Here is a 25,287-nt window from a genome sequence, read left to right as displayed (position 1 = left end):
ATAATCGCTGAACCACTTCATCAATAATGACCATCGATTCAGCCGCATTTGGGAATAATTCCCAGCCAGTTCATCACCCCTGAGCAATACTTCAGTAACCACCCCTCTCACTTGGGATTTTAGCACTCAGGATTGAAAAAAAAAATTCAGACATAAAACCACACACACACACACACACACACACCAACCAGCGTAAATAGACCAAGAAAATAAACAAGGCAAATAAAGCTAAAGCACTGTGGTTTTAAACGATTTGTTTAAGAAATAAACAAACAAACACAGTGGTATGGGAAGAGGCTTCCTTCTTTAAAAAAAGAGATCTTAAGTAAAAACGTAGAAAGCAAATATTGTGCATAGCATTCAGGAGAGGAAACTGGCTAGTTTTTGTGCCCATAATCGAGGAACGCCAAGGCAAACTACAGTATCCCCAGCCCTGTTGCAAAGTAAACCTGTGGGCATCAAGTGAGCACAGGATCACGTTGTGATGAATCTCACACATACACAGACCTGGGCAACAGTTTCCAGACCCCACAAGATGAGCACTTGACTAAGTACTCAAGGGCTGCTGGTGCCCATGGAATCGTACCCCAGCAACTGGCAGCCCATTCGAGGGGGGAGGAAACAAAAGCTCAACACACCAAACAGCTAACTCCAAAGACACAGCGTGCAGTACTGACCTCATTAGATTAACCTAATATTCTCTGCAAACACAATTTACAATACTTACATATTGAGGATATGCTATTGCACGGACCATTTTACAAAATTATATATTAGTGGGCCTCCTCGGCACTGCTCACATTAAAAGGTAGCAGATAAGCCATTTTAGAAGCAGAGGAGCACTATACCAAATGCCACATGTATTATTCTGCCTCTGTAATTCAGTGTGCCTCTCTCAAGCTTGAAGGCATTGGACAATGTGCCACACGAGGTTACTGCACAAGAAAAAAATTCAGTGTTGGGGGTAATATATTAGCATGGATAGAGGATTGGCTGACAAACAAAGTCAGGATAAATGGTTCATTCTCTGGTTGGCAATCAGTAACTAGTGGCGTGCCGCAGGGATCAGTGCTCGGACCCCAAATATTTACAATCTATATTAACGACTTGGAAGAGGGGACTGAGTGTAACGTAGCCAAGTTCGATGATACAAACATGGGAGGAAGGGCAATGTGTGAGGAGGACAGGGACTGCAGAAGGACATAGAAAGGTTAAGTGTGTTGTGCATCTGTAAAGCATACACTCCCATGTTCCGCCACCAGGGAGCTCATCCCCTGAAGTCCCAAGGGATCCCAGCATCCTTTGGGAGCACTGTATATAAGCCAACCCCCAAGGCCTGTTCCTCACACTGGAGTGTCTTATTAAAGACCGAGGTTACTGTTACTTCAACCTCATCTGTGTTAGGAACACAATAACTGACGACGAGAATACGAATCCAACACAAAGATGCAGCAAACTGTGGGCATCCTGGAGAAGCTCTCGGAGGGCGAGGACTGGGAAGCCTATATCGAATGGCTAGACCAGTACTTTGTAGCCAATGAGCTGGACGAAGAAGGAAGCGCTGCAAAAAGGAGAGCAGTCCTCCTCACAGTCTGCAGAGCACCGACCTACAGCCTCATGAAGAATCTTCTGGCTCCAGTGAAACCCACATAAGTTGTATAAGGAGCTGTGTACACTGGTCTAGGAGTATCTTATCCCAAGGGAGAGCATGCTGATGGCGAGATATCGGTTCTACACGTGCCAGCGATCTGAAGGTCAGGAAGTGGCGAGCTACGTCGCCGACCCAAGGCGACTTGCAGGACAATGTGAGTTTGATGGCTACCTGGAGCAAATGCTCAGAGACTTTTTTGTACTGGGCATTTGGCCACGAGACCATCCTACGAAAACTTTTGACTGGAGACACCGACCCTCAGTAAGGCCATTGCGATAGCACAGGCGTTTATGCCCACCAGTGATAACACCAAACACATCTCTCAGCACACAAGTGCCAGCAATGTTCATAAATTAACTGGAACTGTGTTTGCGAGCAGTAATGTAGAGGGCAGAAACCACGAGTCTGCAACTGCCAGCAGGCCTCAGGTGACCCAGATGACTCAGAATCCCTAACAAAGGATGAATGCAAGGCAATTCACATCTTGTTGGCGTTGGAGACTTCCATTCAGCCTATTCATGCCGCTTCAAAGGGTATGTTTGCAAGAGCTGTGGAACAATGGGGCACCTCCAACGAGCTTGCAAACAAGCTGCAAGCTCTGCAAAACCTGCCAACCACCACGTGGCAGAGGAAGATCGGTCCATGGTGGATCAAAGCAATTTCGAGCCTGAGAGAGAGGAGGCAGATGCTGAAGTACACGGGATGCATACATTTGTCGAAATGTTTACCTAGAATGCTAAACGTAAAATTGAATGGCTTACCCGTAGCCATGGAACTGGACACTGGCGCTAGCCAATCCATCATGAGTAAAAAGATGTTTGAGAGACTGTGATGCAACAAGGCATTCAGACCAACCCCGAGCCCCATCCACATGAAACTGAGAACGTACACCAAAGAGCTTATCACTGTCCTGGGTAGCGCCATGGTCACGGTCACCTACGAGGGGCACGGTGCACGAACTGCCACTCTGGATTGTCACGGGCAATTACCCCACACTGCTTGGAAGGAGCTGGCTGGGCAAAATCCACTGGAACTGGGATGACATCTGAGCGCTATCACATGTCGATGAGGCCTCATATACCCAGGTTCTTAACAAATTTCCTTCCCTCTAAGCCAGGCATTGGAAACTTTTCCGGGGAGAAGGTGCGGATCCACTTGGTCCCAGAGTCGCGACCCAGTCACCACAAGGCCAGAGCGGTACCTCATGAGGGGGGGAAATATGTGGAAATCGGGCTGGACAGGCTGCAACGCGAGGGCATCATCTCCCCAGTGGAATTCGTCAAGTAGCCAGCCCGATTGTTCCAGTAGTCAAAAGTGATGGCACGGTCAGGATTTGCGGCGATTATAAAGTAACTATTAATCGTTTCTCGCTACAGGAACAATACCAGCTACCTAAGGCAGACGACCTATTTACGACGCTGGCAGGAGGCAAGACGTTCGCCAAGCTCGACCTGACTTTGGCCTACATGACGCAGGAGCTGGAGTCGTCTTCGAAGGGCCTCACCTGCATCAACACGCACAAGGGACTGTTCATCTACAACAGATGCCCGTTTGGAATTCAGTCGGCTGCAGCAATCTTCCAGAGAAACATGGAGAGCCTACTCAAGTCGATACCACACATTGTGGTCTTTCAGGACGACATATTGGTCACGGGTCGGGACACTGCCGAGCACCTACAAAAACCTGGAGGAGGTCCTCCAGCAACTGGATCGCGTAGGGCTGCGGCTGAAGAGGTCGAAATGCGTCTTCATGGCAACAGAAAGGGAGTTTTTGGGGAGAAAGATCGCGGCGGATGACATTCGGCCCACCGACGCCAAGACACAGGCTATCAGGAATGCACCCAGGACGTCACGGAGCTACAGTCAACTATTTTGGTAACTTCCTACCGGGGTTAAGCACCCTCTTTGCGCAATAACACATGTAGGGGCTCTAAAGTGAGAACTGGGTATGGGGGGAAAAAAAAACAAGTAATTGCTTTTGAGAAAGCCAGAAACATTTTATGCTCCAACAAGCTGCTTGTATTGTATAACCCGTGTAAAAGACTTGTGCTAGCATGTGATGCGTCGTCTTACGGAGTCGGGTGTGTATTACAACAAGCTAACGTTGCTGGGAAATTGCAACCTGTCGCCTATGCTTCCAGGAGCTTGTCTAAGGCCGAGGGGGCCTACAGCATGATTGAGAAAGAGGCATTTGCGTTTGTGTTGGGGTTAAAGAAAATGCATCAGTACCTGTTTGGCCTCAAATTTGAGCTAGAAACCGATCACAAGCCCCTCACATCCCTGTTCGCTGAAAACAAGGTGATAAATACGAATGCCTCAGCCCGCATACAAAGGTGGGCACTCGCGCTATCAGCATATAACTACACCATCCGCCATAGGCCAGGCGCCGAGAACTGTGCCGATACTCTGTCAACTACCATTGCCCACCACAGGGGTGGAAATGGTGCAGCCTGCAAACTTGTTGATGGTGGCGCAGCCCGCAGACTTGTTGATGGTCATGGAAGCATTTGAAAATGATAAATCACCTGTCACGGCCTACCAGATTAGGACTTGGACCAGCCAAGACCCTCTGCTGTCCCTAGTAAAAAAAACTGTGTACTGCATGGAAGCTGGGCCAGCATCCCCATTGAAATGCAAGAGCCAATCAAGCCGTTCCAGCGGCAAAAGGATGAGCTGTCCATTCAGGCAGACTGCCTGTTATGGGGTAACCGTGTAGTGCTACCAAAAAAGGGCAGGGAGATGTTCATCTCCGATCTCCACAGCACACACCCGGGTATAGTAATGATGAAAGTGATAGCCAGATCCCACGTGTGGTGGCCCGGTATCGAATCTGATTTAAGAGTCCAGTGTACTGCAATGCAGCGTATGTGCTCAGTTGAGCAACACGCCCAGAGAGGCACCACTAAGTTTGTGGTCCTGGTCCTCCAGACCATGGTCGAGGATCCATGTCGACTATACGGGCCCGTTTCTTGGTAAAATGTTCCTGGTGGTGGTGGATGTTTTTTCAAAATGGATTGACTCTGAAATAATGTCAGGAAGCACCGCCACTGCCACCATTGAAAGCCTGAGGGCCATGTTTGCCTGCCTGAAATACTGGTCAGTGACAACGGGCCATGTTTCACCAGTGCCGAATTTAAAGAATTCATGACCCGCAATGGGATCAAACATGTCACCTCGGCCCAGTTTAAACCAGACTCCAATTGGCAGGCAGAGCGGGCAGTACAAACCATCAAACAGAGCCTTAAACGAGTCACAGATGGCTCACTCCAAACCCGCCTGTCCCGAGTATGCTCAGCTACCGCACTAGACCCCACTCGCTCACAGGGGTGCTCCCGGCTGAGCTACTCATGAAAAGGACACTTAAAACCAGACTCTCGCTGATTCACCCCAACCTGCATGATAAGGTAGAGAGCAGGCGGCAGCAACAAAATGTAAACGATGGTCGTGTCACGGGAAATTGATCAGAATGATCCTGTGTATGTGCCAAATTATGGACATGGTCCCAAGTGGATCACGGGCACGGTGATAGCTAAAGAAGGGAATAGAGTATTTGTCGTCAACTAGACAAGGGACAAATTTGCAGAAAGCACCTGGACCAAATAAGGCTGCGGTTCACTGATTGCTCTGAACAACCCACAGCAGACACCACCTTTTTTGAGCCCACAACACACACCCAAAGGATCAACGACACCACACCGGATCAGGAAATCAAACCCATCACGCCCAACAAGGCTCGGCTCACCCAGCAGCCCTGCAGGGCCAACAACACGCCAGCCCAGTGAGGGTACAGCCAACACACCAGAATAGACATTTGTACCGAGGCAGTCCACCAGGGAATGAAAGGCTCCTGACCACCACACCTTGTAAATAGTTTCACTTTGACTTTTGGGGGGGGGGGAAGAGAGAAAGAGGGGGAGAAAGACTAGTGATGTGTATCTGTAAAGCATGCACTCCTATGTTCTGCCACCAGGGAACTCATCCCCTGAAGTCCCAAGGGATCCCAGCATATATAAGCCGGCCCCTAAGGCCGGTTCGTCACTCTGGAGTGTCTTATTAAAGACTGAGGTCACTGTTACTTTAACCTCCCTGTGTGCAGCCTCATCTGTGTTAGGAAAACAATAGTGTGAGTGGGCAAGAATTTGGCAGACGGAGTATAACGTTGGAAAGTGTGAGGTCATGCACTTTGGCAGAAAAAAAAAATCAAAGAGCAAGTTATTATTTAAATGGAGAAAGATTGCAAAATGCTGCAATACAGCAGGTCCTGTGGGTACTTGTGCATGAAACACCAAAGGTTAGTATGCAGCTACAGCAAGTGATCAGGAAGGCCAATGAAATCCTGGCCTTTATTGCAAAGGGGATGGAGTATAAAAACAGGGAAGTTTTGTTATAGCTGTACAGGGTATTGGTGAGGCCACACCTGGAATACTGCAAGCAGTTTTGGTTTCCATATTTACGAAAGGATATACTTGCTTTGGAGGCAGTTCAGAGAAGGTTCACTCGGTTGATTCCGGGATGAAGGGTTGACTTATGAGGAAAAGTTGAGTAGGTTGGGCCTCTACTCATTGGAATTCAGAAGAACGAGAGGTGAACTTATAGAAACATATGAGCGGGCTTGATATGGTGGATGCAGAGAGGATGTTTCCACTGGTGGGGGAGACTAGATCTAGAGGGCATGCTCTTAGAATAAGGGACCGCCCATTTAAAACTAAAATGAGGAGAAATTTCTTCTGAGGGTTGTGAATCTGTGGAATTCGCTGACTCAGAGCTGTGGAAGCTGGGATATTGAATAAATTTAAGACAGAAAGAGACAGTTTCTTCAACGATAAGGGGATAAGGGGGTTATAGGGAGCAGGCGGGGAAGTGGAGCTGATTCCATGATCAGATCAACCATGATCTTATTGACTGGCAGAGCTGACTCAAGGAGCCTTATGGCCTATTCCTGCTCCTATTTCTTATGTTCTTGTATGCTGTGCCTTCCTGGGTCAGTTGGAGGGTAATTATTCTTGGGCAGATTTTCAAGTCAGTTAGAGAGTATGCTGGCTTTTTATAAAGTTGTACAAGTGCACAGAGATCGCATGACGAGGAGGACGACTCTTATCCCATGTAACAACATCATGGCCACTAATTTATGGCAAGTGTGTAACTGAAATTGTGTTTTTAATTAGAAAATTGTGGGTGTGTCAGTAATTATGGTCAGGCTCAAATTCCATGATATGTACAAATATGTATACAAATTCATTTGATCTCGCTCCAGAGCCGTGCAATTGTAATCTCGGCTGACCCTTCAGTGCAGTACTGAGGGAGTGTTGCACATCTTTCGGACGAGATGTTAAACCGACATAAAATACCCCATGGCACTATTTTTAAGAAGAGCAGGGCAGCTATCCCCGGTGTCCTGGACAATATTTACCCCTCAAGAAACATCACCAATAGATTATCTGGTCATTTATCTCATTGTTGTTTTTGGAACTTCTTGTGCTCAAATTGGCTGGCGTGTTTCCTACATTACAACAGTGACTACACTTCAAAAGTTCTTAATTGGCTGTAAAGCACATGGTGATGTCCTGAGATCATGAACAGCGCTATATAAATGCAAGTTCTTTTGAAAAAGCAGAGGAAGATCAGATGGTGTCAGTGTGTATTATTGTGCTGGTGGATTATAGGCATTGTTGGGAATGAGAGAATTGCTGGTTAAAAGTAAATTGGCAGTGGAACGGTTGAACACAGCACAGAGTTGGAGAGAACTGGGAGGCGTCAATGAAGGAAAGTTTAAAAGGATGTGCAAGTATGAATGGAAAAAGCACGACAGCCGGCATGTTGGGAATAGTGCGACAGTGAGGTGCATGCTATGAGCAGCCGACTGTCGCACCATAAACATTGGCCTCCAACATAACCTGGCAATGCTTCCATTTTGAAGAAAATATTCTAAAATTACCAAGTTAAAAAAAGTGCTCAATTAAGTCTCAAATTGTGCTGCTAATAATCAGCACGCACTGTGTCCAATAATTGTGCACAACATGGTCCAATTGACAGAAGTGTGCAATAGAAAACAGAACTGATGTCATCTGGATCTAACTGGCTGGAATACCAGGCAGCAACGCAATAGAAAATGGGATCCTAAATCGAACAATATATTTTCCCTTGGAATGCAGAGCCTTGTAACTCAAGCACTATTGCATCACGCAGAGATTTAATCATCGTTACCCACTCGGGAACTGGGAGACACAGTTGTTGACAACACCGGCCTTCGACCTCTGGTACCTGGGAAACAAGCCCAGACTAATGGAATGAAAGTTTCCTCTCAATGCAGCTGCCATGTCCTCACTAGCATAGGTTTGAGCTCCCTTCAATCTTGTGAACAGTGGGTGCAAGTCCACACTCCCGCCCCAATCTCCCCCAGGGATAAACTCGGGCGGGTCGGCCGATTTCCCGAAACCTTTCAGGGCTAAATGGAATCTTCTGCGGTCTCTCACGCGAGGGAGCCGAAGCCCCAGCCTTTGCCAGGCTGCCGCTTTTAAAGCCCGACCAAAAACCTGAAAAATGGGCAAAAAGGGAAAAAATTCCTGCCCAAAAAGGGTTAAAAGTCGGGTGGGCGGCAGCCCTGGTCGGTCTCTGCAGTCCTGGAGGCTCGAGGAGTGACTTTGGAAAGTCTACCAAGTCTCAATTTGCTACCTCCGACCTCTGTGCAGGTACCCCACCAACCCCCAAGGACAGAAATGACAAGTGTCCAATGTAAATTGCACATTGGCAGCCTTACTCAGAGACAGAGTTGTCCAGCCAGTATGGGGGTGCTCCTCTGAAGTTCAAGGTTAAAGCACATTAATGGAGAAAGAGTACCAAGAGCTTTATTCTGTATCTAACCTCGACTATGTTGGAACAAGGCATGCTGAATACCAGCACAGGTTGCCAAAGGTGGAAAATGTTCCACTCTTCTTGACTATTATCGTTCACAGGAGAAAAATTAAATAAAATTACAAAATACAATGATCTCAAATCACACCATTAGCACCCTCTAGATTGCCACGGCCTCAAGTTAATTAAGAATAACTAACCCACTGCTTGTATCCTGTTAGGTCAAAAAAATGATTGGGTACAAGTTTTAACGGACGAGAAAAGGATCGCTCTCGATGCCAAACACATGCTTAGATTGTTCCTGGAATCTCATTACCAGCATTAATGTATTCTTATTGCATCCAAATAGCAAATAAGTTTCAAACATTTCTGCTTTCTACACGGAGATCAACTAAATTTTGTCACCGTAGGAAGAAGTGTTGTGTTTGCTCACCTCACTCCCGCCTCCAATGAAGAATAACTACTTGGACCTATTGCTGCCAGCACCCGCGAACTAATAGTACCTTCAGAAATGGGAAGAAACTGCTGGCGGAAGAGGAACTGTTCTTCTCCCATTTATATTTTCTTTCCTACACGGAGTCTCTGTATCGCTGTCACTTTTCCAAACAAGGAAGTAACTCAGTAACTTAACAAAATCCCCATCTCTAATCATCTTCAGCCTCACAATCTCAAAATTCTGCGTTCCTCAAATTCTGCCCTCGCGTATATCGGATTATAAATCATTCAACCATTGGTGGCCGTGCCTTTAGCTGCCTGGGCCCCAAGCTCTGGAACTCCCTCCCTCGACCTCTCCCGCCTCTCTATCTCCTTCAAGACGCTCCTTAAAAAACATAAAAACATAGAAAATAGTAGGCGGCCATTTGGCCCTTTGAGTCTGCACCGCCATTCAACACGATCATGGCTGATCCTCGATCTCAACACCATATTCCTGCTTTTTCCCCATACCCCTTGATGCCCTTTGTTTCCAGAAATCTATCCATCTCCTCAAATATATTCAGTGGCTTGGCCCCCACAGCCTTCTGTGGTAGAGAATTCCACAGGTTTACCACCCTCCGAGAAAAAATTTCTCCTCATCTCTGTCCTATATTTCCTAACCCGTATCCTGAGACTGTGACCTTGTTCTAGCCTTCTCAGCCTTGTTCTAGCCTCCCCGCATCCAGTCTATCCAAACCTACCTCTTTGGCCAAGCTTTGGTCATCTGCCTCATTACTTACGTGGCTTGGTGTCAAGAGAAAGAAAGGACAGAGAAGGGAGGGGAGGAGCCGAGGGGGAGGAGGGGGAAGAATGGGAAGAGAGAGAAAAAGAGAAAGAGAAAGGAAGAAAGAGAGAGACAGAGGTGAGGGAGGGGGCCAAGAATAATAAAAAGTGATAAAAAGAGCAAGTGTAAGTGAGACTGCTTGATCACAGGGCCAGAAACAGCAAACTGCAAACAAGATAAAGCCAGCCCTAAAGTCAAGAAAATGGAATCGGATTTTTTTTCCCCTTTATAAAATAAATGGTTTTAATTGACGAGGTGCTAAAACCAGTAGAAATTCACTCGATTTTATAAAACCGCTCATGCACCACGAGAGTGAAATTCACAATCTTCTGAAACAGTCTTTTGTACCTTCAAGTCGAGCTATTATTCTATTTGTGCAGTATCTTTTCAAAGTTGAAGCTTAGTATTAAAGCAGTTGGCAACCACAGAAGAACTTTCAAATTTTCTTCCAACAAAAGCAGCTGTTACTAACACTTGTGATGTTGTTTAGCGAAACAGATCTCGTATGGTGTACGAATATAGCCGAATATTAGCTTGGCTCTGCAGGCAGCAGTTTTGCCTCAAACTTAAAAGGTTGTGGGTTTCAACCATCCATCAGGACTTGAACATATAATCTCGGCTCTGTGCAACACTGAGGGATGCGATGTTAAACTGAGGATCCATCTGCTTAATACTGCTGGAAAATAAAATTCCATGGCAGTACTCACAAAAGAGCAGGATGTTCTTCCAATGTGCTGGCTAAAAACCTTTCCTTCAAATCAGTGGCATCAAAAAGAAAAATTGTCTGTTTTTGAAAAATTGGTGTTTGCTTACATAAGTTGCAGCACCACACAAGTGATTCATCACGTGAAGCTAAGACATTTTACTGAATATTCAACAGCATGTGCTATTCATCACAGGTGCATTTTATAGCTATTAAACTGACATTTCAGTAAAATGAAATTCACATCCTCATATTCAAATTTTTCCATTGCCGGGCCCTTCCCAATCTCTGAACTCCTCCAGCCCGACAACCCTCCACGAAATCTGTTCCTGTAATTCTGGCCTCTTGTGCATCACCCACTCCCTTCGCTCCACCATAAGAATTAGAAACAGAAGTAGGCCATCTAGCCCCTCGAGCCTGCTCCACCATTCAATAAGATCATGGCTGATCTGGCCGTGGACTCAGCTCCGCTTACCCGCCCGCTCCCCGTAACCTTTAATTCCCTTATTGGTTAAAAATCTATCTATCTGTGACTTGAATACATTCAATGAGCTAGCCTCAACTGCTTCTTTGGGCAGAGAATTCCACAGATTCACAACCCTCTGGGAGAAGAAATTCCTTCTCAACTCGGTTTTAAATTGGCTCCACCGTATTTTGAGGCTGTGCCCCCTAGTTCTAGTCTCCCCGACCAGTGGAAACAACCTCTCCGCCTCTATCTTGTCTATCCCTTTCATTATTTTAAATGTTTCTATAAGATCACCCCTCATCCTTCTGAACTCCAACAAGTAAAGACCCAGTCTACTCAATCTATCATCAGAAGGTAACCCCCTCATCTCCGGAATCAGTTTAGTGAATCGTCTCTGTATCCCCTCCAAAGCCAGTACATCCTTCTTTAAGTAAGGTGACCAAAACAGCACGCAGTACTCCAGGTGCGGCCTTACCAATACCCTATACAGTTGCAGCAGGACCTCCCTGCTTTTGTACTCCATCCCTCTCGCAATGAAGGCCAGCATTCCATTCGCCTTCCTGATTACCTGCTGCACCTGCAAACTAACTTTTTGGGATTCATGCACAAAGACCCCCGGGTCCCTCTGCACCACAGCATGTTGTAATTTCTCCCCATTCAAATAATATTCCCTTTTACTGGTTTTTCCCCCCCCCCTGCAAGGTGGACGACCTCACACTTTCCGACATTGTATTCCATCTGCCAAACCTTAGTCCATTCGCTTAACCTATCCAAATCTCTTTGCAGCCTCTGTGTCCTCTACACAACCCACTTTCCCACTAATCTTTGTGTCATCTGCAAATTTTGTTACACTACACTCTGTCCCCTCTTCCAGGTCATCTATGTATATTGTAAACAGTTGTGGTCCCAGCACCGATCCCTGTGGCACACCACTAACCACCGATTTCCAACCCGAAAAGGACCCATTTATTTAGGTGGCCATACCTTCAGCTGTCGATCCCGAGGCCGCTCCACCCCCTCCTCCTTTAAGACTCTCTTTAAAACCTACCTCTTCGATCAAGTTTTGTCACCCACCCCAATGTCCTATTACCCTCGCCTTTGGCTCGGTGTCAATGTTTGTTTGATTATGCCCTTGTGAAAACCTTGGGACATTTTCTGACTTTAACAATGCTGACAAGTGCAAGTTGTCCTTATCTTAGTGTACCAATTTGCTGCAAGATATTGCACTTAAGCGAAGCAGCTTTATTGCTGTCCCAGCACGCTCGGTGGGTGATACTCAATTAATCGCTTCAAATTACTCTTGCCAACAGTGAGATTTGTCACCGCCAATATTTGAACTGGTTATACAGCTCAAAATACTCTCTCCAGGTACATACAACGTAGGTTTCAAAGAGCAACATCTATGAATTGTACGACAGAATCTCTTCAGGTTAATTGGACACTAAAAAATTCACAAAGTTATATTTTACTGAATATAGATTTGAAAACACTAAACTAACCACATGTCTGGCAATTTTTAGAAAATGCACTGTGCTAATAAGAGGTCCAATTTTATTTTGACCTAATCAATTCCCCATACTTTGAATGATCAGGACAGGGGAGGTGAGCACTTTCCAACAGTACATGTGAGCCAAAGAATTTGGTCATGGAATAAGGACACTTACCTTTGCTGGCCTTCTCAAGCTACGTAGAAGCTTCCCTCGTTTTGAATCATCTCCATCTGGTTCGTAAGTGTTGATTGTACTATCTCCCTTCGGCAGAGAAGAATCAGCTTCTGCTTTTTTCTGTGATGACAGAGACCCAAGTTCATCGTCACTACCAACAGTAAAACTGGTTCGATAACTTGCAAACTTGCCTAACTTTTTGGACCGGTCCCTGTACAACAACGGTTTACTGACAGATGAAAGTTTCCTCTGGCGCTCCAAAGAGCTGATGTCCATCTCGCTGTCGGATCCATTCCCGCTTCCATTCGATTGAGACTTGGCAGAAATAGAATTCCGGATTGTGATAATTTTGCCCTGGGTGCTGTCGTGTGGTACTGAATAGATATTCTCTTCATCGCCTCTTGGCCTCACCAAGGTGTCTATTGGTTCTGCGTAGTCAGAGGTGTATGACCCATCATCAGAAGGTGCCCAACTTACAGTTGAAGGCTTTCGCTGCATTTCTTTGCTGCCGGCTTCTTTGCCCTCAGAGGAATCCATTTTCTTCATCAGTTTGTCAAAATGTACCATTGGCTTTGGCTTTACGGGAGGAGGTACTTTGTTATTTAGCTTCTCAAAGGAGCCGAGCGTGCTGTACAGTGAATAGTTCTCATTCCCTTCAAGGTCCATTAGGAGCTTAGATTGCTCTTTCGTCACTGGAGCCCCAGAAGTTTCATCTCGGAGTGCAGCATAGGGTGGTGGACCTTCAATGTCCTCGTCGAAATCGAAGCAGTTGGAATTGTTGAGAGGTGAGCCAGGCCTGGGAGAAAAGTTGAACACTTCTTCCGTGTTGCTGCACGCTTCTGCTGCGTTGTCGTACATGTGCGAAGCTTCAACGATGGTTTTTTTCTCAGCTGCATCTCTGAAAAACGGAGCAAAAATCTCCACGTTGTGCTGAAAGGGCTGCCCACTGGAGATGACAGTAAACTTGCCACAGACCTCGTGAGCAATCTCCTGGCCTTCTTCAAGCTGCTCTCGCGAGACTTCGCTCTCCGGCACCTCCGCTCCTTCGGTGACCGCCACCAGCTGAATCGGAATGATGTCCTGCACATCGGACAGGAAGGCACGGAGCATCACCAAGGAAGCTTTGCGCCGAGCCAGATAAAAAATAATGTACCCATGGACTAACTGGTTTTTCCTTATGTTGAAAGAGGAATGGTAGGAGAGAACCGATAGTTCAATACGCTTACGCACTGCTCCGATTGCCAATTCAAGCATTACGGAGTTGCTGTTCCCAGGATGCAATGAGCTACAAAAATGAGGTTGAATGATGGAAAGGAGGACCTCATCCACGCCAAATAAATCACCACACATCAAACACATTACTATTCGAAGATCTGCATCAGTCAAGTCTTTAATGCTTGGGGATGAGCTTACGAGATTCAAATTGCGCTTCATGGTATCCAACAAGCCTTTCAAAGCCTGGTTGATTTGCAATTCACTGAAGTTTCGTCCGGAACCCACGCTGTGAGAAGTTACATCAACAAAAAGACATTGCAATTTGTTGGCAAGTTGTTGGCCATGGTTCCTGAGAGTCTGTAGTGTTTCGCCACCACTCTCCCTTTTGTTTGCTAGAACTAGAGTTAGAGGCAGCTGTGCTAAATGATTGTCCCTTCGGTCTAAAGTCGACTCTTTCAGTTTCTCTAAGCTCTCCCTTATGTAGTACAGCGATTCTTTGGAGTTATAGAGGCAAAGACAACCGTGAGGTTGAAACGTCGGCGTCTGAAAAGAATTAACCCGATGCTTCACGTTGCCTTCGATCGGCCGTAATGACAGTTCATACATTTTGCCCTCGAGCACGTACTTGTCGTCGGTACACAGCACTCGAATCTCGTTAGCCAGTTCGTGCGCAAGTCCATCCTTGCCGAGGAGTACAAGGTTGAGTTTGTCAGCGCTGGAGTCCGAATGAGAGTTCACATGGCTCCGGTCGGAGGATCGATAAAATCGAGCGGCCAACAACTGTTCAACTTTGCTGTCCACACAATTCTGACTGTTGGGACACGTCTCTTTTGTCGGATGGTACACGAAATGAATGTGCTTCAGCACGAGGGCATCTCGCTCGGCTTGCAGCTTTTGAAGTGCCTTAAATCGCTGCTCTTCTCCCAAAACATCCTGGATGAGACCCATTTTCTCCTTGCTGGGTTTCGCATCCAGCTCCAATTCATAAAACAGCTCGGAGTACTCTAAAAGCAGTTCCTGAAACTGGTCCTTGGCCTTGTCTATGATCTCGCGTTGGTGTCGACTGTAAATATCTTGGTATTCGTGCTCTTGGAGCCACTGGTAGAATTCCTCATTCATAACAAAGCTTCGAGCCTCTTCCCATGGTTTTCCAGGGATTATGAAAGGCGACGATGCCAGGTTTTCCTTAAAAGCCCGCCTCAACTCGGCTCTTTTTCTTTCGTTCTTCAGTTTTTCCAAATGCTTTCGGAATTGATCGTCCGAGCATTTTCCGGCCAGCAAGTCAAATGGAATCCGCTCGTTATTCTTTTCTTCAATGTAATCGGTTTTATCCCATGGCGTCTCGCTCAGGACGACAAACCAGGTCGAGAAGTCCGGCTTGGTCTTCAACCGCTGCTGTGCCGTGGGCCAGTTCAAGTGTTCAATCTCGTTCAGATCAGAGAAAAGGGCATCCAGAGCTAGGACAAGTCTATTGAGGTACTTGATCTTTAATTGGTCAATGTGCCGGTCCTTGAGCATCAGAACATGCTGCAAGAAAAGTTTTTTGGCCTTCGGAGTTCCTTCTAGATACACGTACTCCTGGAATTCAGGTTTCATCTGCATTTTCCTAGTGGCATTCGTCCAACTTTCATTATGATGGGTGACACAGTGGTTAATGATAAATTCATACTTATCTTTCCCATGCGCTATTAGTTGACTTTGTTGTTTCAGAGCTTCATAATATGGAGTTATTTTGGGCCTTGCCCGGCTTTTGTCTATTAGCTGCGCTAAAGTACTAAAGGCCAGTTCCACATTGACATTCGATCGAGCTGATGTCTCCACCACTTGGAGGTTCTTTTTAGTCATGGCGAAGGAGTGAGCTTCACGTATGTACCGCTCCACACCTTCGTCACATTTTGTCAGCACCACCACAATTGGCTTTTTCGTTTTGATTATTTGGTTATACAAGTTTGTGATAAACTTAAGCTGCTCCTCAAAGTTCCGGTTCATACCCCGGCTGACATCCACGCAGAGAAGGAAACCATCGATCAGCAGCTTGCCTTCTGGCATCTGCTTCTGCTCAAAGTCTTGTTCCAGGCCCAACTGGTCAGTGCAAATATACATCAGCTTTTCAGCGGATGCCAATTTGGTCGCTGCAGCGCGTTTAATATAGGGCTGCAGGGCGGTGCTCCGATGGGGCTGGAAAGTCTGATCGTCAATGAACTCCGTTTGTTCCACCACGTGAATTCGCCATTCCACTCCGTCCTCCACCGTCCGACCAACCTCGCCCCAATACAAAAAATGGTCATTGTTAACAACACGGCCCCCAAAGTCACTTGTGCTGAGGACAGATGTGTGGTCGAGATGAAATTCGTCGGCTTTAGGGCGCACAAATCGATTGCAGAAACATGACTTCCCAACTCCGCACTGTCCCTTCTCTTTCTCTGTTCCGGATAATCCCACGACGCTGATGTTGTAGTTTGGGATCCGCACATCCTGTTTTTTTGCCATCATAATTATCCGATCATCCTGATACAGTCAACAGCATGTTAGTAGTTGTACCTACTCCCAGTACAGCACCACCATAGAACTGCTAGTGATCTGAAAGGGGTCGAGTTACAGACAGACACCTTTTGCAACACAAACTTCAGATCCCATGTCTTCGTGGTCCCCAGTGTTACTATCCTTCGTGCTCCAAACAGTTAAAAATGGATGGTCCCAAGAACTCCCTGTAAGAGAAAACAAGACAAAGAAAAATTCATTAGGTTTAGAAAATGAAGGCAAAATGGTGAGAAAGTGTATTCTATATCCATTTGAACTTTTTGAAAAATTACATAATAGTAAATATAGATTTCAAACTTGTGGTGCTCTCAATACACGGATGACATACGAGTGGTTACAGGGCTGTTACCAGTGATAGTAGCAATTGAAGGCGATGAATTCATAAAGATTAAAGTGAGATTTTTTTTTAGTTAGTTAATGTGCAATATTTCCAATAGGGCATTTTATCAATATGCTAAATATGCGCAACCTAATCTCAAGTCAACTGTACAGCACTAGAACTCTAGAAGTCAAACAAGATAATTAGTTTACAGGGCTACAATGGTGATTTTGTTCTGCTGAGTGAGGTTGCCATGCAAATAATGGTGGGATATGGGACTAAGAACCAGTTGAGGTACACGTCTCTGCCCCTCATCAATATTACCACCAAAAGTCAAATGCTTAAGTTAGCTCTATGTCCCATCTTCCAGTTTCAAATCCAGTTTCTAGAAGTTTCCTTCAATAATTTTCTCCATTCCTTTCCAGAAGGTGTTAACTCCTGGTTGGAGTATGGTCATAGACACTGGACAGTTCTAGGATACCTCACCCAAGTGGCCATTCTTCGACAGCACCTCCCAAACCCACGACCTCGACTACCTAGAAGGACAAGGCCAGCAGGCGCATGGAAACACCACCACCTCCACATTCCCCTCCAAGTCACACACCATCCCAACTCGAGACATATATTGGCCGTTCCTTCATCGTCGCTGGGTCAAAATCCTGGAACTCCCTCCCTAACAGCACTGTGGAAGTACCTTCACCACATGGACTGCAGCGGTTCAAGACTGCGGCTCACCACCACCTGCGAGGGCAATTAGGGATGAGGCAATAAATGCCGACTTTGTCAGCATCACCTGCATCCCAGAAGCAATTTTTTTTTTAAATTACTGATGCATGAACCAAAACGGTCACAATCAGCAGGATATTTGATCGCAGCAGGAATCACAATCACGCCGAATCACTAATTAACTTATGCACACATCCAGCAAGAGTCACGCCATAGTGATCAAGATCAGGAACTCCTGGACAATTTTCTCTTCCCCAATCCAGAGGCAATGACACTAGCTGTAGCACCACGAGTGCTGACAAGCCCAAAACCATTTGGGATCCTCCTGGTCTGTGTGGCTTACTAATGAAATCAGCGACAAAGGGAATACTTTACATTATGTTAGTGAAGATTTCAAATCATTTCTTGCTGTTGACTTCGAAGTTTAAAGTTTGTGTTGACACGAACCTCCAGGTTCTTTAATCTAACTCTCTTGCTCTACCATTTTTGTTAAATTAATGTAAGCGATGGGACAAGGTCCATTGTGCAGGACGACTCCAAGACTAAAGAGTGGAGAAAACCAGATAAATAAAACAGTTCCGATGATGTTTGAACGATTACAATATTTACCAGAGTAAACTAAATTCTGGTAATATTGCAGTATCATATACGTAATCCTTCTAGTGATTATGCCATTACTGAGTAATGGAGCACAATGCCATGGCCACTCATAACACCAGTCAACAATGGGAAATTATCCCACAGGCAGTACAAACTTAGTGTATTTACCTTCACTCAGTTTGTGGGTGGGATTATGTCTCGATATCACTTCCATTCACCAATTATCCTCTACTCATTCGAGTGAATTTCATGCTGGTAAAAGAGAGAGAATGATTATTAAAGCCGAAGATAAAATGAGGATTTTTGCCTCACTTTTTAAAAAGTAATTTTGTATACAGAAAATTGCTATAGATGTTTAGTAACACTAATTTAATATATGGATTCAAAAAGGCATCAGATACACAATAGCAAAGTTTCTGGATAGGATCTGAATCCTAAGCTTTAAATTATATTTTTATTCAATCTCTGTCTTTTTCAAACATTCTGTATTATATTTCAATGCTAATGACAATTAAAGCAGTGCTGACTAGAAATTACAGGCCAATGCATTTTCCAGTGGTGACTCTTGCAGTTCTTCCCATTAAGGAATGTTGGGGGATGGGAGAGATATCCTTTTCCCATTAAGGAATGTTGTGGAGGATGAGCGAGATGGCCTTTTCCCATTAAGGAATGTTGGGGAGGATGGGCGAGATGGCCTTTTCCCATTAAGGAATGTTGGGGAAGATGGGCGAGATGGCCTTTTCCCATTAAGGAATGTTGGGGAGGATGGGCGAGATGGCCTTTTCCCATTAAGGAATGTTGGGGAGGATGGGCGAGATGGCCTTTTCCCATTAAGAAATGTTGGGGAGGATGGGCGAGATGGCCTTTTCCCATTAAGAAATGTTGGGGAGGGTGGGGGGGTGGGGGAGAAAGAGATGGGGGACAGGCGAGATAGCCTTTTCCCATTAAATAATTCCTTAATGGGAAGAACTGCAAGAGGTTGTAAGGTCACCACTGGAAAATGCACTGGCCGGTAATTTACAGTCAGCAGCAAAGCAAAGACCCTTGCCTCTTGGCCCCGAGGAAAGCTGCCCGGGTAGAAGTTTGCCTTTTTTGACGCTCAGTTGATTTCAGCGCTCTGTAATGGGAATCCAGAGTGCAGTGCTGCAGTGACATCGACAAGCTGTCTAAGCAGCCAACATAAATGTTAATGTTTTTAAAAAAAAATGTAACTGTTATAAGAAATTTGACACTCTACAAATATAAAAATTAGCATTCAGGGCCAGAATGTTTGCTCATCAAGCAATACCTTGTAAAAAAGGAACCCAGTTACACCTATTCCAATAAGGTTTAACATTTAATGGGGCATTTAACAGCAGCAATATCACCACGGAGAAACCTATTTTTCATCAGTTTTACTGATTAGCGACTATGGGGAAGTGGGGGAGGGGGCACAATTCAGCCAGCAATGACTAACTGCAATTTAAGGATTTCCGCGATGCGTTGCAGTCAGTTTCAGGAGGGGTAATAAAGGCAAAACACTGTTAGTTTGCCATCACTACCCACCACAAATTCCAGGCCATTGTGAAATACAGGGTGCAATGTATTTATAGTGCAAACCTGGTGTGCTGGATGGCCTGCTTCGAAGCTGGAATATCTATGGGTCTGATTCTTCATTCAACATCTCATTGCTCCCTCACTACTCCACCAGTACGTCATCCTATTGTTACACAGTTTAAAAAGCTCTCCAGACAGCCCAAGCTTGAAAGCACAAAATCAATAATCTAATTGTACTGCTGGCTACTTTTCACACACAAGTTCACAGAAATTTTGCAGTACAGATACAGGCCATTTGGCCCAACAGGTCCATGACACTGTTTATGCTCCACACAAGCCTCCTCCCACCTTGCCTTATCTAACTCCGTCAACATACCCTTCTCTTCCTTTCTCCCTCATGTACTTATCGAGATTCTCCATAAATGAATCTGCGCTATTTGCCTCAACTACTCCTTGTGGTAGCAAGTTCCACATTTTCACCAATCTCTGGGCAATGAAGTTGCTCCTGAATTCCCCATTAGATTTATTAGTAACTATGTTATATTTGTGAATGACCCTCAATTTTAGACTTCTCCACAAGTGAAAGCATCCTCTCTGCATCTACCCCATCAAACCCTCTCAGAATGTTAAAGACCACTATCTAGTTAGCCCCCGGCCTCTTTTCCAGAGAAAAGAGGCCCAGTCTTTCCTGATACAGCATAGTTGCACCCCCTCAGCTCTGGTATCATCCTTGTAAATTATTTTTGCACCTTCTCCAGTGCCTCTCTATCCTCTTATTACACATCTCCTGTGGCAAGGATGCCACTAGCCTCTGCTCCGCAATGACCCTTGCCAAAACTAGGTAACTGGGTAGAGATAGGGAACTTGGCTTGGAGAATGTTGATTTGCTGCAATCGCTGCACAAAAACTGGGACAAGTATAAATTTTGATCACTGCTCCAAATCAACCCGTGAATTGTACCCAATCACTATTTCCATTATAACGAACTTTACCAAATTATTTGAAGAATTAAATATTTTATACTTAAAAGATTAGGTTTACAATTTACGTCAATTGTCTCCACTTGTCAAGAACATTTAGTACTAAAAGGACTTGTCCACCTTAAGCACTTTGGCCTTCATGTTCAATCAGCACAAGATTTTATTGGCACCTATGGCTCTTGCAAATCAAATTGCTTTTGGGGAAAGATCAGAGAAGCTTAAACATAAAAAACAAGATTGCTGCAACTCGGTCTGTAACCCAGAAATATTTTAAACTCTGAACGGTTCCACATGGCTCTGATCAGACATAACAGTTACATCTGGGATGGACAGTAAGTTTCAAAGTCCTGTTCTATGTCATGTTTACAAGGAGAACAATGTGATGGCAAAGCTAAGACTGGCAATTCATTTTTCATTGTAAATATTCTCTCCCCTTATTGGGATCAATGCCTTCCACTCTACCACAGTATTCGCCAACGGGACAGGCACAGAATCTCTGGTGCTGGTTGCTTAAAGATGTGTACTAGTAATAAAAGAAAAGACTTGCATTTCTATAGTGCTTTTCACAACCATCGGACGTCCCAAAGCACTTTACAGCCAATGAAGTACTTTTTAAGTGCAGTCACTGTTGTAATGTGGGAAATGCGGCAGCCAATTTGTGCACAGCAAGCTCTCTCAAATGCAATGTAATAATGACCAGATAATCTGTTTTAGTGATGTCTCCTGACCAATATTTATCTCTCAACTAAAGGAGATAACTCCCCTGCTGCTCTTTAAAATAGTGCCATGGAATCTTTTACGTCCACGAGGGCAGACAGCGCCTTGGTTTAACGTCTCATCTGAAAGATGGCACCTCTGACAGTGCAGCTCACCCTCAGTACTGCACTGGAGTGTCAGCCTGGATTGTGTGTTCAAGTTGCTGACTTGAAGCTACAACCTTCTGACTCAGAGGCGAGCCACGTATGACACAGCTGAGCTGACATTAATTTTGCACAATTACAAGCTGCATGGCAGAGACCAGCTTACTTAGCACACGCTGGGAATTAAACCTCAATTTCCTTGCCTATATAGATTGTACTGGGTGATGCCTTTAAATCACCCGACAGGGGGAGAGAGTTTAATTTTGGCATTTTGGGGGAAATGAATTCAACAGACTAGTATTTAAGTGGAATCTGTGGAATTCATTTAACGTAACTATTAAACATCACAGCAACATATCAGACGAATTATGGTCAGATTAATCCTGTGGGTCTTATTAGTATCCATAAGACTAACCACCACCGTTAACAATGGGAGACTGCTTGCAAAGAACTAATGCACCATCAAGGCCATCGTCCAGCCCTCACAGCAGAAAAATCGCATCAGACTCACATTAATTCTTTCAGGGATCAATATGAAGAACTCAATTATGCCGTGCAAGTGTTCAGACAGTCTGTGTACATGATAAATTACTACTGGCTACAGGGTCTCGTAAGTGGCAGGGGGACTGCACTTGCTCCCATTCCAGGGACGGAATAACTTGATATTGCAAACGGCAGCTATTCAACAAAAAATTTACAGGTGCAATTTTAAATAGATAAGCTAGCCCACTCAGAAGTTCCCCCAAGGATTACTGATCTCCAGTTTAATTCAAGAGGAATTGAGTACTGGGTATTTTTTTTTCCCCAAACAGGAAAAAAATGGCAAACTGCTTTTACAAACCTCCCAACTAATTCAGTCATGCACAGGATAGACCAGAATAGAATTTTTAATGTATTTACATTTGAGCATTGAGATAGAAACAGGACACAAATGGTAATATGCATGGGACCACAGTTCCCAGAGACAATTTATACTGTGTGTATATGCACATAACCAGAGAGCAAGAGAAGCCTTACCTAAATACAATTCTGATACTTAGGACTTTCATAGCTCCATAAAACAGCAAATTACAACGGAGCATAACCCACAAGAAAAAAAAAATCACAACTGAGTGAAAAATTGGCAGTCTTTTAGAATCAGGCAACATGAGTAGCCAATCAGTGTTCTCACTGGGCTTATTTAGTCTCTGAAAAATTGCACTTAAAACCAATTTCCTTCTCATGTCACATTCTTAATTTATCACCTCAAATTACTCCCGCCACAACCACCACCAGTGACAGAGCTGTAACCACCTGTGCTTCATTATGTCACTCAAACTCCCCTCGCCTGACGCAACAGGACAGGATCTAACTGCACTGCTAAAAATAAAAATGAAATAGAACTGCAAAGTGTTGAAAATAAAAAAAGTGCTGGAAATGCATAACTTGTGCATTTATTCAGAGAAAAGATGGGTTAATATTTATACATGTAGACTTTACCGGGACTTGACTGGGGAACAATTTGCCATGCTGACGAGTTGATACTCAAAATGTCAACCCATCTTTTCTCTTTACTGCGCACTCCAACATTTTGTTTCTATTTCCAGAATTGCATTTCTCAACTGGACCAAGTACAAAATGTTTATGTCCCCAATATTGCGTTTCACTGAAATCCTAAACACTGGCAACGGAAGGGGTGCTCGAGGTTGGAGTTAACTCATTGTGGCAGAGCAGGGAAAACTGCAATTAGCACGAATTACAATCTTTCAACCCTTAAAATAAGAGTTTTCCAGTTGCTGCATCCTTAAAGTTTACAGCCAACACATTTTAACCAAAAAAATTTGCAGAGCTACAGTAGGAACAGAATTTTTAAAGAGGGTTTAATAATGTTAAAAGTTCAACTTAACTAATTGATCCTGTGGCAATCCTTCCTACTTGCTCAATTACATCAGCTAATCATGTACAAATACCGCCGCAGTCCCATTTAAATATTCAGCACTCATTATTGCGAGATTAAATTCAGTTGTAGATGTTTAAAACCATAAAATACATATCCTTAAGAACTACATCAATGAGTTTTAATATTTGAACTTTATACAGAAAGAATCTGCTCAGATATTTTTAACAATTCCATGGACACACCCACAACCGAAGCAGCAACACTTCACTTCAGTGCCACGTCTTGGTCTGAAAGTGGTATCGATTGACAAGCAAGGTTGAATCACAACACCCAAGAATAAAGGTCAGACTGCACAGGTGCAAGCAACAGTAGGTAAAGAGAAGTGCGTAAGAAAAGTTAAAACTGCTAAGGAAAGGCTGTTTTGCCCATCAAAGCTCAACCTTACAGTACTCTTGCATTATACCACCACAACATGCTATGCTAGCATTTCAACTCACAGCCTCTGGCTTGTTAGTCGAGTACCGATTATCATGTGTGCACTTTCCAGAAGGGTGCAGTGAATTGCACAAAATATTTGAACAACCTAAAAGTTCCTGCCTCCATTACCCTGCCCGGCAGATTTGTCCAACCATTTATCACTTTGGAATAAAGATGTTTCTCCCAACATCCATTTTAAATTCACTTATTTTTGTTCTCTGGTCCTTTTTTCTTGCCTCCCTTTGAAGCAGAAACAAACAATGAACAGTCAATTCACCTCCAACCAACATACACATACATTATACCCTGTATGAATAAATCATTACCAAAATCCATTGATGTCTCAGTGAGTAGATTAAGATTCTGTGGTATTGAGCCAAACTGACGAGAAATCTACTTGGTTTGATGCTGGCTGGTATGGAGTCAGCTAATTTAGTTTGGAGCAGCAGTGGGTCACTACAACTGGCTTCACGGTCTCCGGAATGGGTGGAGAGGCAAATGTCAGGTTGGGGCCGTATTATTTTCTGCAATCCACTGCATCCTTCTGGAAAATGCACACATGATAATAGGTACTTGACTAACAAGCCAGAGGTCGTGAGTTGAAATGCCACCATAGCGTGTTATGAAACTGAATTCACTAAACCAGGTAATTGGTAAGCTAGCACCATAGAAACTGCTGGATTTTCACTAAAAACCCAACTAGCTCTGAATGCCCTCTGAATTAGCTTGGCAAGCTACTCAGTTGTGAAACAATTGCTACAGAAGGCCCACAGCCTCTGCCTCAGGGTAACCAAGGATGAGCAATAAATGGGACCTTACCAGCAAGCCCACATCCCAAGAACAAATTTAAAAAACATGCATGTAAGCCAAGAACCAGGTCAGGTTCAGTTATGATGCTCCCTTCAGTACAATAACCTGCTGACAGACTATCGAGATTCCCACATGAAGAATGGCCATTGGGTGAGGTACGAGAGGCCTGCTAGTATGAGTCTGCATTTTCAGAAAAGGAGAGAAATTGGGCGGGGAGGGTGGGGAAAGGAAATCACTGCTGCCAGATGAGTCACACGCATTCCAAACTCAGGTCTAAAGTAAAACAGCGTACAAGTACAGCGACAGCTGGGTCATTGAATAAATTTACAGTGGAGATACAGATTTTAAGGATGAGGGAGTCGAGGGTTATGGGGAGAGGGCAGGGAAGTGGAGTTGAGGCCAAGATCTGATCAGCCATGATCTGATTGAATGGCAGAGCAGGCTCAATGGGCCAGATGGTCGACTCCTGCTCCTATTTCTTATGTTCTTATGACAAGTTGCTGTACTTTAACACAGTGGTTCCCAAACTTTGGTCCGCAAGGGACTTTCCGGGGTGCTCTGCGAAATAATGAGTACTGAGCAGAGCTGGCCTTCTAGGACACTTGGCAGTCACACTCCGCTCCCGCCTCGCACCAAGCATAAGCGAACAAGCGGTGGCCAAAGGCGAGCTTGATGTGAGAGCTTGGAGGCGGGATCGAAGTGCATGACTGACATGCGGATTGAACTCCTGTATAAACGCAAGTCTTTGTTT

General features: G+C 44.7%; 1 protein-coding gene across 2 annotated transcripts in view; it reads right to left on the bottom strand.

Moving 5' to 3' along the window:
* The window catches only part of arhgap35a (Rho GTPase activating protein 35a), a 170,488-nt gene that overhangs the window by 86,842 nt on the left and 58,359 nt on the right, over positions 1 to 25,287 (bottom strand). The window contains exons 2-3 of one of the 2 annotated variants that reach the window (XM_070867775.1): positions 18,163 to 18,246; positions 12,594 to 16,516 (exon numbers count right to left, since the gene is read on the bottom strand). In XM_070867775.1, the coding sequence (XP_070723876.1) occupies positions 12,594 to 16,301 (3,708 nt within the window). In that variant the 5' untranslated portion in view covers positions 16,302 to 16,516; positions 18,163 to 18,246. The remainder of the gene's footprint in view (positions 1 to 12,593; positions 16,517 to 18,162; positions 18,247 to 25,287) is intronic. The other variant, XM_070867776.1, reaches the window with a different exon arrangement.

Source organism: Pristiophorus japonicus, chromosome 26, assembly GCF_044704955.1.
Source record: "Pristiophorus japonicus isolate sPriJap1 chromosome 26, sPriJap1.hap1, whole genome shotgun sequence".
In the NCBI taxonomy this organism is placed as follows: Eukaryota; Metazoa; Chordata; class Chondrichthyes; family Pristiophoridae; genus Pristiophorus; species Pristiophorus japonicus.
The sequence above is the reverse complement of the archived record's forward strand: the minus strand, read 5'-3'. Positions and strand labels throughout refer to the sequence as shown.